This window comes from Micropterus dolomieu, linkage group LG06 (genome assembly GCF_021292245.1).
Source record: "Micropterus dolomieu isolate WLL.071019.BEF.003 ecotype Adirondacks linkage group LG06, ASM2129224v1, whole genome shotgun sequence".
Classification (NCBI taxonomy): Eukaryota; Metazoa; Chordata; class Actinopteri; order Centrarchiformes; family Centrarchidae; genus Micropterus; species Micropterus dolomieu.
In genome coordinates, this window is record NC_060155.1 from 6,655,954 (window position 1) to 6,670,004 (window position 14,051).

Here is a 14,051-nt window from a genome sequence, read left to right on the forward strand (position 1 = left end):
CTGACTTCTTGTGAATGCTGTTTTCCAGGAAGCTCAAGGACTGAGTGACTGAGCAGGGTGTTGTATTTTATTTTTTTACCACAATCATCTAAGTCTGCTGAACGGGCATGCCCTTGTTCAGTGATGTCATGGCTCATATTCAGGCAGAATCACACTTACAGTACAGACTGGACGGAAAGACAATATTATCTGATAGTTATCTGTTACCCGGCGAGCAGCTGAAATGGTCTGAACATACACCAAAAAACTTTAAATTGATGAAATAAAGACTTAAATGGGAGTTCCCCACTGATTTTACACATCACTGTTTAAAGGTCTCGGGCACTGCTATGTGAAAGAAAGTTGTATAAAGGATTTTGTGGCTGCAGAGGGAGCTGTGTGAAATCTGAAAATGAGTGTGGAGTTGAAAGATGTGAGCTTACCTCGGCGGCCTGCTCCTCAACTGAGGCTAGCAGCTCCATCCACGGACCCATGACACTGGTGTGGCTAAAAATATAGTCGGCTTTGTCTTGTTGACATGGCAAAGTAAACAGTCCAACCATGTTATATAGCTATAAAGATTCTTTAGCAAATTAAGTTGTTCAAACGTAATAATTCAACCAGGAATAAATATTTATATTGTGTCTACTTAGTTTGCTAAATTAAGATATCAGAATTGGTAGTATTAGGGGCCAGGTCAGTCTGCTCATTAAGTAACCAAACATTTAGGATATAAAGGACAAAGACTTTTGACTCAGAGCACTTTATGGCGCTGCTAATGAAGCTTCTTTTCCGGAGACAAACAAACAACTCATATTTCATCTCTCCATCTTTATCTCTCTCATCCTTTTTTTACTGCTCTGATATGAACTTGTAAAGACTTGATTATGGTAGAAAAGGATGTGGTCTACCCAGCAGTGAAGGGACATACTGTAACTCAAGTACTGTCCTTACAAATTTGCTTCAAATTTTGAGGTACTTGTACTTCGCTTGAGTCCTCTCTTTACAAATTAAGATTGTTGCACAGAAAACATATGAAAATATACAAGTACATTGTTTGCACATTAGATTGATCAATCAGTCAATAAATTATTTCAATAACCTGACTCATCAGTGTGTCAGGAAATCCAGTTGTGATTGTGTGATGTGTAACATTTTTCAATGGTAATCTGTCTCAGGCTCTGAAAGCAGAGCTGACTGTTGAGGAAAGTTACAGTAAAGCTGTTCTGATATTTCACCACATGAAGGCAACACATCCACATGAATTGTTGTTATGTTCCTCCTCTTCCTATTAACTTGACACTCAGCAGTTCCTCCTGTGTATTGCACCAGTCCTTTAAACAACTTACTAGCCTTTCAACAGTTTCACAACCCCCCAAAACTTTCCAGTTCTAGAGAAGCTCTGTGTCTCCCCGGGTCAAAAAGAAGTGTTCTTAAAGGCACTGAAAATATACTTGAAATTCACATAGTATGCTTATAGTACATTCATACTTCTAACATGCTTACTACAAGTATATTAAATATATATTCTCCTGAGCTTTAACCTACTTGAATATGAATAAATTGGTAATAAATATATACTTAATTAAACTTTTAATAAATATGCTTAAATAAAAGCATATTTTTGCAACATTTTAGTCTATTTATTAAAAAGTATTTATTTAACTCTTAGTAAATACTATTTAGGTGTACTTTGTGGAAGTACATTGTTAAACAATTGTACTTTTAGTAGGTTAAAAATATATTTATGCCAAATTTATGCTTCATTGTGTAGGCTACTGCAAAACATTGTAATTATTTATGTAATTGCCACATGTTTCAGCCTGATTTCCAGATTTTTTTTTAAATAAATAAATTTAACTTTAAAATATATATTTCAAAAGCAAATTATTTCTTTTTTTTTTCATTTCTTTTATTTCTTTTAATTTAGTTTAATCAGGTAAATAGCTAGTTGAGATCAGAGACCTCTTTCATAAAGGTAACCGGGCCTAAAAGGAAGTCACATGTTGTTATCTTAACAAAAAAAACAACACATAGAAATAAGCATAAATCATAATGTAGTTATACTTGTTTTTGTGTGTAAACGGTGCAGCATGGAGCCTCCCGTCTCATGCCCTCCAGCCTAGTGCCTTCTGCTAATTTCTACATTTCAAAAAGCTTGCCTCTTGTTCAACATTTCTACATAGTTCTTTGGTGTTTTTGAACTGATAAACGCAGACCATCATGCTAATGATATTGCTATTGTAATGATATTCCATCAATCTGGTAGAAATCTTGTTTTAAACGTAATTTCAAGGGTCAAAATGGAAATCGCCAATTATGTGTGTGTTACACACTCCTGTAGAGTAGATGGCGGTATGCACCTAAACGTTGTTTGAAATCTGGTGTTAATCAAGAGAAGAAGCAGCAGCAGAAGGAGAAAGGGTTACGGGTCACGGGTGAGTGTAATCAATTGAAAAACGTATAAACTCTTAAATTACGATTTGGCCATAGATAGCTATGCTTTGCAGATATCTGGATGTTATTGTGTTCCTGACGTTAACGTATATGTATTTTATGAAACCTGCGATGACTTTTAACACTTTGAACTGCAACAGCGTTTCAATTTGATGTTTTTTTAGCTAATTTTAGCTCGACAATAACGTCAACGTTGCCTATAGCAATTTATGATAACAGACTTTAGTGGTTTCTTTCTTTGATTTTACCTAAGGAACACATCAGTGTCTTTTTAAAAAAAATAACACATGCATAGGGCACAGCCTACTGTGCTGAGCAAGTCCCTTGTTGCTAACAAAAAAGTCTGTCTGAAACAAAAACAAATCTAAACACTGTATGAGAGCAGATCAAGAGTATGATTTTGTTCTGTTTTTCTTATAAACACTGTGGTTTACACAGAGTTAGAGGTGAGCTGCAGGGGACATCTTCTGAAGATCCCCACCCTGGATCCTGCAGCAAATTCTGCCAATGTGCTGGAGGACAGTGATGATGAAGAATAAAATAATAAAAATGTTATACTCTCTCCAAGCCTCGTTTTTATTTCTATATCCTATATTGTTTCCACACTTATTAGGGAAATCGCTGCAAATATAATTGCTTATTCTATTGTGTGTGTGTGTGTGTGTGTGTGTGTGTGTGTGTGTGTGTGTGTTGCTGGATTGGCACATACACACAAGTTAACTGAATCTCAATCAATATGCTTGCCTGTATGTCAATAGCATGGACATACACGCAAGCATAGGGCCTAACAGGAGTTTATAGCCCGTACTGTAACAGCAGTGGATAGGAATTTCTCCAGCGGGATTTAAAACTACGTTTAAAACAATCTTTCTACCGGATTGCTGGAATACAATATAATAACGATCACAAAACAGGGCTTTAGTCTATCTAACGTCTGTATTTATCTTATAGACGGACATATTTTTATTCATTTGCATGAAAGTCTGCATTTATCTTACTGACAGATATTTATTTTATTTTATTAATTCGCATGATTGGCGGAACTATTCAGTTCAAAAACACCAAAGTAAGAGGAACACAGAACCAACCAGACGCAAACTTTTATTTTGCAACATAGAAGCTAGCGGGAGGCGCTAGCGGGAGGCTCCAGGCTGCAGCCATACAGTGCAGTCCCGCCCAGCCCACTAGCGCAGTACAGAGTAAGAAATGCAACTAATATGTTGCTGTCTGTGTGCTAAAGGTTCACATTTTTATAGTCTACCTTAATACTCACATGTCCATGTTTACAGGAAGTTATTGGTCACTGTAATCATTATTCCTGCCCATATAGTCTGTAAAGACATCACCACAGTTGTCATTTTTATATTAATTCATTCTAAAGTTTAGCTGAAGCTACTATGAATCATCAGCTAAGCATTTGTGTTAGACTATTCAAAAGTGGACATCTTCTAAAGGTGCACTGTTTTTAGAGATTTCTCTTCACTGCAACCATGGAGGGGGTAATCATTACAGTGACCAATAACTCAGTTATAACAGCAATGTTAAAGTGTACACGCGCATGTGAGACTTGTTTTAAGACCCGCTTGAAATAATGTTTTTATGTACTGCAATGCCTGACCAAACGATATAATAGCTTGTGATGTTATGTAAAACACTGCTCAACTTTATGTCCATTTATATGGTCATAGATCCTGTATTCAACTTCAAAAGCTAAACCTACCCTTTGTCAACTTTAAACAACTTAATGCTAAACCCAGAGTTGGAATTTCCTGCCTTAGCTCTAGAAAATGAAATAAAGAATAATAATAAAGATTTGCTATGAGAATAGAATTACAGTGTTTATAATGATACACAAATGAAGAACTAAACTAGGTGGAAGTACTGGCCTAACTGAATATTTATTATATCTCATTTGCAACTGCATTTCTTTTCTTTTAGAGCTTCCTGGGATCGTTGCCCAGATGGCTTAGAGGCCACAAAAATCTCAAAGGACCAGCTGGACCCTCACAAGCTCAATGTGCTCATAGGTATGTCTGGCTCCTGCACACCATCACTGTTCTTACTCTCACTACATGTCAACGGGGTCAGACTAAATAAACAAATATTCTTGTGAAAAAATAATTTTATCTAAAATACTTATATATTAAGTAATTGGCTACTTTTGTACGTCACAAATTGACTTCTGTGTTAATGTGAAATGATATGTAGACAGAACAGTTGTTAAGCAAGTCTGTATGTTTGTGTTATTTGTTGTACCTGTTTAATAACATTTTATCATATCCAGCTCCTTGGCTGAATGCACAGTAGTGTTTATGTAATGTTTTTGATCATGTTGTAATGGAAGAACTGAGCATTTACTGGGAAAACCATTTTACCTCAGTGTTTCCCACACATAGGCTTTTACGGCATTTTAATTGCAGTGCTGCACAGCGCATATTCGCTCTCTTCACTCGGTCGCTCCCTCTCTCTCTCCTGCATGCAAACAATCCATCTGTGAATTGAATGGTTGGTATCATGAACACCACTGCACACTTTAAAAAAGTTATTAGCGAGCCTTGCCAATAAGGACAGCTATGTTAACGTTAGAATGGGCCTACAGCTGTCGAAGATAGCACACTATTCATAACTGGTAGTCAATAGGTGCGTTCGAGACGACTGCGGCTGACTGCCGCCGATTTGATAGGCTAGTGTAATGTGAGATGCAGGAGACTGCGGGAGCGGGGTATAAAAACAGCGCCGTCAGACACAATCTACCGCCGGTAGACTGCCTGAGCTTACTGTGAGCTTAGAACAATGATCAGGCAAAAGGTGGTTGCAACTTTGTGCAGCAAGAGAAAAACAACCACGTGCGCCAGACTTGCCGCCTGCCGCCGCCTTGCTCCCGCGAGGTAATGTTATGTCATGGTGATGTGACATCACGGTGACGTTTTGCAGCGCCAGGTGTTGTGACGAATTCTGCCTGCCTGCCGAGAATTAGATGCACCTTGTGAGTGGTAACGCCCTTTTATGCTGAGAAAAGAGATGGACGAAAATCTCGGCAAAATATCAACAGCTCTGAACTACTCTAAACGTTTATGAAATATTATATCATTTACCACACAAAGAAAATTATAGCATTTAAAAGCAGTATTTGCCCCACCTGAACCTAAACAGTTAGCATCAGAACAGTTAGACATGATGTCATATTGTGTTTCAGCAACTTTAAACAAAATAAAAAATCTGACAATGGTTGTTAATTAATTAGAGGTAATATTGCTTTGATATAGACAAAATATTTCTTTTTCCCTTCCACATATGCTGTGTGATAAAGCAGTTTCCAAATCCTATAGTGTCTGCAGTCACAGAAAATGCAACAAGTCCTTCTCAAAGATACCGACCCTCCACTCCAAGGATTGTGACATTTTTCAGTTTTAGTTTGGTTCCACCATTTGTACTGTATGCTTGTGATGGACTACCTTCACTACAGTTAAGCGCTCAATGTGTTTCTAATCAGCTGTGCGTGTGAGTAGAGTTAACAGCTACCATCTGAGAAGGAACCTCAACGTCTGTGTACTGAACACACACCACATGCACACCTCCCTCCCTCTTTCACTCAACCTCCATCTACCCCATTTTTCACTCCACCTTTGTGTCCTCAGCTCTCCATGTCTATTGATAGATCATAAAACGCAGTGGGACACAACTTTTTTTATCTTGTGTCTGAGCATAAACATAAAAATAATGAAGAAGTAACATTTGCTATTCATTTACAAGAAACTCTTTTTTGCTTTCCTATCTAGTTAGTCAACTAACGGTGCCTCAGATTTATCTTGCGACCCATTCAAATTTCTTTCTAATAATGATGTGAAACATTTCACCAAAAAAAACACAAAGTAGGCCACCTAAAATTACAAAACATTATGTTAATACTACAGACTGAATGATCAAATACTGACGGTTAGGTTAGCCTAACTGGAAATTTCTCACTCACACACTTTAACACACAGATTTCTCCATGAATGCATGGGCAGTTAATTTAATATATCATCTGTGCCCTGTGTTTATTTGGTCATATTTCCCTCTAGACATATTTTTGACTATTTCCTTGTTTTGGGGGAAGCTCCTAAACGCGTTCCCAGTTGCTGGGACTACGGCCGCGTCAGAAACGCACCCGAACAACGCCTGCGCGTCGACCAATCAGCTATCCGCATGGCTGTGACGCACAGGGGATGTGGCATCCGTGTGGTGGGGGAGTAGGCTAATACCTAAAACCGGTCCCTCCATCACAAAACCCGGATAACCTTCACAGAGTCAATTTAACACGGAATAACCTCCAGACTGTATCTGCATCTCGTTTCATCCTACTCTCCATGTCCAAGTTTGTGTCTAGGTGAGTACATTAACTATCAGCCTACTAGAATAGGATTTTGAGCACGTCTGCGATTTAAAAACCACTATTTTGGTCACGTTGACGTCATGTTATAGTTGTATATTAACTATAATGTTTCTATAGAGACTAATTTTGTATGTATGTGGACCCATCGGTCTTACCCATCGAACCCAGTCGAGAATTTACGGGGAAGTCACGTGTGGACTGTAATAATACTTTGATGAAATACCCTCACATGTAGCTACATTTCCCATCAAACCCCCAGAGAAACATACTCTCGGGCTATAATTAATCTGATAATTAAAAACGAGTCGAGAAGCGCGCGACTACTGCCTCGGGATATCCAGCTTTTATTTTGTCATCATGGACCACGCAGAAGATGGTGTTGCTGAGTAAAACGTGTACGACGTGCTCCGACCATCCAACGCAATAAAGCGCGGAACAGAAGTGACTGAAGGAAAAACCCCCACTTGACAAATTCCCTCCGCCATGACGTCATTTCTACAAACCCGATAACCCCTTACTCATAGACAGAAAGCAGAGGATGAATGGTATTTCCTTAATGAGTAATCGACCCTGTGGCTTCCGTTGCTGCCGTGAGTCTTATTGTGGGACACATGTACCAGGTGACTGCTGTGCCGAATTCTGCCTGCCTGCCGAGAATTGCGTGCACCTCGCCAGTGACAACGATCGTTTATGCTGAGAAAAGAAATGGATGCAAATCTCGGCAGGTAGCCTACAAAATTTGTGCTGCCGAATTATGCCTCCACCTCTTTAGGTCCTTTTCAGACACTTTGCCGAGCTCACTGATCAAACGCGATTATCACCACATATATTTACAGAATTAGTGTTAGGCTACTTGTACTAAGTGTATTAAAATATGAAAGACACTAAACGTTCATAAAATATATACTTAGAATCATTTATCACCATTGATGAACCCCACAAACAATATTATAGCGTTTAAAAGCAGCCTATTTGGAGGTGCATGGAATTCTCGGCAGGCAGACAAAACTCGTCATAACACCGGCCACATAATGGCTTTCCGCGCATGAGCCAGAATTGTTTTTTTGTTTGTTTGTTTTTGACACAGACACGGGAAAAGAGAGTCATGGTTGAAAAATAACGAAGTTACCTTTAAGGTCCCGTCCTTCATCACCTGAACGTGACGCACTGTTTGCGGAATAAAGTCACTTCAGTATTTTTACTGCAGAATCAGAACAGGGTATCACGTGTGTGTTTATGTAAATATCACTCAGAGTCAGGAAAGTTACCAACAGTGACAGTACAGGACGCCTCCACCTCCCAGATTACTGCTGTTAACTCCGACATTCCTGGTAGCTGAATGCCTGCATTTACATTCTGTCACACCTCCACATAAAAAGAGCTTTGTCTCATAAAATTAATATTGTCTCGTCAGAAGGTGCAGTTCAGTGCATGTTAACAAAACTTTTTAATTAATGAACAATAGTGCTATAAATTTTGAGATGGTAAAAATAAGAAAAGGAACATAATACATCAAATTTAGCCTAAGGGATGAATTGAAACAGCGCCTGCAAGTCATGTCTTATTGCCCAGCATCAGGGTAGTCGCTGAATGGAGCATATCTCTGCAGTCAAGATGTTGTCTAAAGCCTTCCAAGAAGAGTGGAGGCTGTTAACAGTAGCAGATTGCTGCCCTTGATTTTGAGATGAGTTGTAATCACATATGAGTGTAATGTTCCAGCATCCACATACTGCGGCTTACCACATACTTTTGACCATAGTGTTTATACACATCACAGAAGAGTAGCTTTGTAGACGCAGTAGTTTTGTGCATACGTGACTGATGTACTGTTGTTTTTCTGCCTCTCTCTGTGACAGCTATGAGGAGTGTCGGGCAACAGCTGATTGGCTGCTGTCCAACACACAAGTGCGGCCCACTGTGGGAATTGTGTGTGGTTCAGGTCTGGGGAGGCTGGCTGAGGTCCTGAAAGACCCTCAGGTCTTTAAATACAGTGACATTCCCAACTTCCCCCGGAGCACAGGTATGCACCACCTGCAAATGTTAAAACGTGTGTGCGTGTTTTTTACTCTGCATAAATGCACTGGGTGACTAACTACGGTGTGTGTGTTGCAGTGCATGGTCATGCTGGCCAGCTGGTGTTTGGAACACTAAAAGGGAAACCCTGTGTTTGCATGCAGGGCAGGTTCCACCTGTACGAGGGCCACCCCATCCAGAAGGTGAGTAGAGATTAATCAACCCATTTTAGGAAAAGTCATGAAATGAGAGACGTAGGGTTTTTTACATGCATTTGAAATTTTTATCAACATTTTGCACTTATCCTTTATCTCTGATTGAAACATTGGATCCAACCAGTTATTTTAATGAAACTATCTACAAAAAAGGTTGAAAGGAAATCGTCCTATCAACAGCTCATGACAATGTGGCTAAATTAGCCAGCCATTTGTTTAATATTTAATAAATTCTATTTTGTTTGTTATTGTGTATGTATGTATAATGTAAAAATTTATTTGAAATGTAACTAGTAACTACTTATAGCTATCACACAAGTATAGTGGAGTAAAAAGTGCAATATTTCTTTCTGAAATGTAGTGGAGTAGAATTACAACGTAGTATAAAATGGAAGTAAAGTACAGGTACCTCGAAATTGCACTCAAGTGCAGTTCTTGAGTAAAAGAATTCAGTTAATTTCCATCACTGAAGACTTGCATAGACAACCTGACTTTTGCAATTATTTTTCCCAGGCAACTTTTTAAGATCCTGTACAGATTCTGTGCTTGTGCTTGCCATGAAGGGTTTTCTACAACAATAATTTTTAAACAGGTCAAATACCCAGACCTCTGCTAAAACCTCAAGACCAGAATGACATTGAATACAAATAATGAAGAGTAGAAAGACATAATAATATGAAATGTGTATTTTTTGAAAGGGCGTTTTTATTGCTCTTTATGTTGTTTCTCCAAGTAATCCACTTTATGAATACTTGCTCTGAAGTATTGCAAAGTTTTTCTAGACCCTCAGATGGTTTTGATCATAGCCATGTGAGAAGCATACCGTGGAGATTGTCTCTGATACTCAGAATAATCCACTTACCTCACTGCACAGCTTTCAGCAGGACAGTTTCTTTGGTAGAAAGTCGTTCCCATGAAAACTGCCAACAGAGAGCTTTGTGGAGGAACTGACACATTGTTTCTGGGCAGCCACACAGCTCTGACTGTTTCAAATGTAAATATCAGATTTCTCAGGCACAAACTTAAGATACAGAGCTCTCAAACCCTGGACAAATAATACCAAAACTATCTAGTAGTACGTGTGTTTTCAGGGAACCAAACCTTTAAAGTTTTGTTGATGATCTACTGTAGGTTTTTATTTATTCAGCTGTCTGGAACCAGTCACAGTCAGTAGGGTTGAAGATCTCAGTGTATGTTCCTCCCCGTTCAGGAAAAACAACCGAAAACGACCTTGGACGGATCATCCATCGCAGAACACGGAAATATATTTGTGCCTGAAGTGTTATCACATCAGAGGCATTATGTTATACCCTGTGAGCTATCAATCACATGATTTGCATATTAAGAAACAGAAAAGCATTTCAAGGAACACACTTTGCGTTTCAGTCCCCTTATTGTGTCTTTGTTCCAAGCGATGTTTGCGCAATTAGCATGCGAGTGTTCCCTATATGTTGCACTTTCACTGTCCTAACCCAGTCTATGCCCTAACCTTCATGATGTTTCTAAATATTATTATAGTGTTATTGTGTGTGCAAGTGTTTGACATTACCGTGTGTTCTCCAGATCACGCTGCCTATGCGCGTCTTCAAGCTGATGGGCGTGGAGACGATGATCCTGACCAACGCAGCTGGCGGCCTCAACCAGGACTACAAAGTGGGGGACGTCATGATCATCAAGGACCACATCAACATGCCAGGGTTTGCCGGAATGAACCCGCTGGCTGGACCAAATGATGACAGGTAGGCAGAGGAGAGTTAGGGGTGGATGTTTTTATGAAGCGGCTTGTGGTTAATATTTTAAATTGAAAAAGGTTTTTCCACAGTGGGAAAGCTCAAGAGCAGTAGAACGTCATGTAACACCATAGACTGTATATAAGAAGTGGACGTAGTCATCGTGACGTCACCCGTTGGTTTGTGGACTGCTGTGTTGAAGCCTCAAGTTTTGCCGATAGGGCGCTGCCATGTTGAGTTTTGGCAACCAGCGGCACCGGACGTGACCATATTTGGACGAGGCGGTGGAGCTAACGACCGTGTGTGGAGCTAGCTAGCTTGCTTAGCTACGTGCATCTGTCATTTTAAGCGATTTTAACTTTGTCTAGCGAACAACAGGTTTAAAACTTAATGTGCTCACCAGAGAAAGTGAACAGCCAACTTCTAATAAGCTTTTTCAACGGCGCTGGTTATATTTACACAGTGCCGTGGCTACAAGTCACTCTAGCCTGATTGACTGGTTGCCATGGTAACAACTTGTCAGTCACAGATAATCCCACCCTGAAGCAAAGGCCTACTCTGCTTTATGGTCTATTTTCCTGTAAATGGGACCATAATTTACTAAATGAAAAGCTTGTTGTATTGAAAAAGACTTGAAACTAGCGATTGAGATAAACTCCTTAGCAAAGTGTTTACTGAGGTAATAAATCAGCTGAGAAGCAGTGTCATTTTACCATTAATTCTAATGGAACCGGACTTCTTTTTGCAACCAGAAGAGTCGCCCACTGCTGGCTGTTCAATAGAATGCAGGTTTAAGGGACTTCCACATTGGCTTCCCGGTTGTGTAACACTCAAATTTCTTACTGAAGCAGAGATTTCTCACAACCTTTAAAGTGGGAGTTGGAGCATATTAATGGGTCTGTTCACCCAAATTATAATGATTATAAATATGTAATTTTCATTTGAATTTCCCCCTAGAGATCCGTAAAGTCTTTTTCTGGTAGTCAAAAAAAAAAATTTTCTAGCAACTTCAAGCAAGTAGTTGACTCATTAATGTTCAAAGGATTCATCTGCACCAAGCTTCCCCTCCCCCTCCATATTTGCAATTTCCCACTCTACTTCACAAATATTCCCCCACGTGACAATAAGTTCAAGTGTCAATAAAAGCCCCTATTGTTCTCGATGACTGGAAGCCAGAGACACTTTAATATTGCTAGCTTCAGAGTACAACTTAGTGCATAAGCTGGTTTGTTTCTTACATTGATACTCTGGCATTACACAGTGTTTTCTTTTACCCATGAACTGCAGGACGAACCTGCTGACCTACATGTTGGATTTTGTTTTGTTTCTGTTGGACATAAACTAATCTCAGAAACATATTGTTTGCTTGCTTTAATGTTGCCTGAGTCATTTGAGGGAGTTTCAGTATTGAGTAGCACAGTTGTGTGGATAAACTTTAGTCAACACTCACCTCCTCTCTTCAGGTTTGGCACCCGCTTCCCCTGCATGTCTGACGCCTACAACCGCGAGCTGCGGCAGCTGGCCCAAGAAGTGGCATCAGAGCTGGGATACAGCGACTTCCTGCGGGAGGGAGTGTACTGCGTCCTGGGAGGTCCCTCTTTTGAAACCATCGCTGAGTGCCGCATGCTACACACCCTAGGCGCTGATGCTGTAGGTGGGTGTCAAGTCCTCCTCCCACATTCGCACATTTGTACTTCTACACTTGTGAGGCCCTTCTCAACCTCACCAAATATAGGCCTTTACAGTATGTATTAACAAATTCACATGCTCTCTCGTGTCATGTAGTGTCTGATATGGACAAGATAGGAATGCCTGTTTGTGTTTTTTAATGTTATGATATCTTACAGGGACACTGACTAACACCTGAATAACATGTAGATATCTTTGCAGTATAACTTCTCAGCTCCTCTCTGTCTTTGATGCATGCAGGCATGAGCACTGTCCACGAGGTAATTGCCGCCCGCCACGCCGGGATGCGTTGCTTCGCTCTGTCGCTGATCAGCAACCGGGCCGTGATGGACTACGACAGCCAGGAGAAGGCCAACCACGAAGAAGTCCTGGAGACGGGCAGGGTGAGGGCCGGGCAACTGGAGAAGCTGGTGTCCACCATGGTGGCTCGGCTGGAGCACAACAACAACACCTACTAAAATGGTCCCAGGCCAGCTGCCCTGTTTTATCTCTGCAGCACAGTGTGAGAGGGTTTTTAAGATGTTTGTTACAACGCTAAAATAGAGTTTTAAAACATCATAAATGTTTCCACTGATTGTTACTTAAATCCAGTCTTGAAACCGGTCCACTTTTTTATACACTCCTATCAGCGACGTTTACATTTTTGAAGTGCGCAGATAAAATATATCCTACTGCAGTTACCCCTACAGCTCTCTGACAAATCTAACATACTGTACTGCATTCAGCCAGAATTGTATATTATTTTCTAACTTAATAACTTTTAACTTAATAAAACAGAAATATTTATTGTTCTTTTACATTCCATGATATCAGTTGATCACCATTATGTCCACCATGACACTTCCTTTCTAATATAGAGGACCAACTCATCACACATGTCTTCAAGAGATCAATATTTAATATAGTGTAGAAGATTTGTAAAATGTTCCAAAATATTTATACTGAATGTATTTAAGTGTTTTTAGGATGAACAGAGTTGAATGGGATAGTTACCAAAGTATGTTTGATCAGAATCTCTTTCCATGTCTATTGTGTTAGAAGGCTGGGTTTCTGGCTGCTTTTATAGGTATTTTACTTAGAACTGTAAAAACTGTTGATCTGCTTTTCCAATAAAATAACTCAACATGAAAACAATGTGTTTTCACGTGTGCTATGTTTAAAACTAAAAAGGTTGAATCTGTCCGTGCTTATTCGTTTGTTGGTGGGATGTAAGAGATGTTTGTCCTACAGACGTGTGGTCTTGAGTCAGTCTTAAAAGGACCTTCAGATCTTACACTATTATAAATGATCAGTCCTAAATCTCTGATGTGCAGAGGCATGTGGACAAAGTCTCTGTGATGTTGCCCGTAGCTTTCTGAAGAGCAATTGTGAAGCTCAATGTGGGAGGCTCTGGCCATCGCCATCTTGGCAGTGCCTGACTCTCAGCTAATCGCAAAAAAAGCTAAAAATATGGGCAAAGAGGTGGAGCCACACGTGACTGCATCCATCTGTCACTCAAAGCAGCAATGCCCTTAATTATGCATAACTTTAATATAATCATAGAGAAGGAGTCATCATGACCCATGTGCAACAGAGGGTTCATAACCCGGGAGG

General features: G+C 39.9%; 2 protein-coding genes across 4 annotated transcripts in view; one reads left to right on the top strand and one right to left on the bottom strand.

The window, feature by feature from the left end:
* The window catches only part of LOC123972574 (leukotriene B4 receptor 1-like), a 16,107-nt gene extending 5,190 nt beyond the window's left edge, over positions 1 to 10,917 (bottom strand). The window contains exon 1 of one of the 2 annotated variants that reach the window (XM_046052104.1): positions 10,589 to 10,917. The gene's annotated coding sequence lies outside the window, so the exon portion shown is untranslated. Of the gene's footprint in view, positions 1 to 7,940; positions 8,105 to 10,588 lie in introns of those variants that run through there. The other variant, XM_046052105.1, reaches the window with a different exon arrangement.
* On the top strand, positions 6,651 to 13,589 carry LOC123972575 (purine nucleoside phosphorylase-like). Of its 2 annotated transcripts, none has more exons than XM_046052107.1 (6): positions 6,651 to 6,805; positions 8,668 to 8,831; positions 8,924 to 9,027; positions 10,603 to 10,778; positions 12,233 to 12,423; positions 12,699 to 13,589. In XM_046052107.1, the coding sequence occupies exons 1-6, from the start codon at positions 6,786 to 6,788 to the stop codon at positions 12,914 to 12,916; spliced, it is 873 nt and encodes a 290-aa protein (XP_045908063.1). In that variant the 5' UTR covers positions 6,651 to 6,785; the 3' UTR covers positions 12,917 to 13,589. The 2 variants fall into 2 exon arrangements, with proteins under 2 accessions (XP_045908063.1, XP_045908062.1); XM_046052106.1 differs by lacking the exon at positions 6,651 to 6,805 and adding an exon at positions 7,502 to 7,536.
* The last annotated feature ends 462 nt before the right edge of the window (positions 13,590 to 14,051 follow it).

Coding starts and splice junctions, on each gene's coding strand:
- LOC123972575 (XM_046052106.1), top strand. CDS start 7,502: ATGCTGAGAAAAGAAATGGATGCAAATCTCGGCAG. Junction 10,779..12,232: donor GCTGGACCAAATGATGACAG/GTAGGCAGAGGA, acceptor TCCTCTCTTCAG/GTTTGGCACCCGCTTCCCCT. Junction 12,424..12,698: donor CCTAGGCGCTGATGCTGTAG/GTGGGTGTCAAG, acceptor TGATGCATGCAG/GCATGAGCACTGTCCACGAG.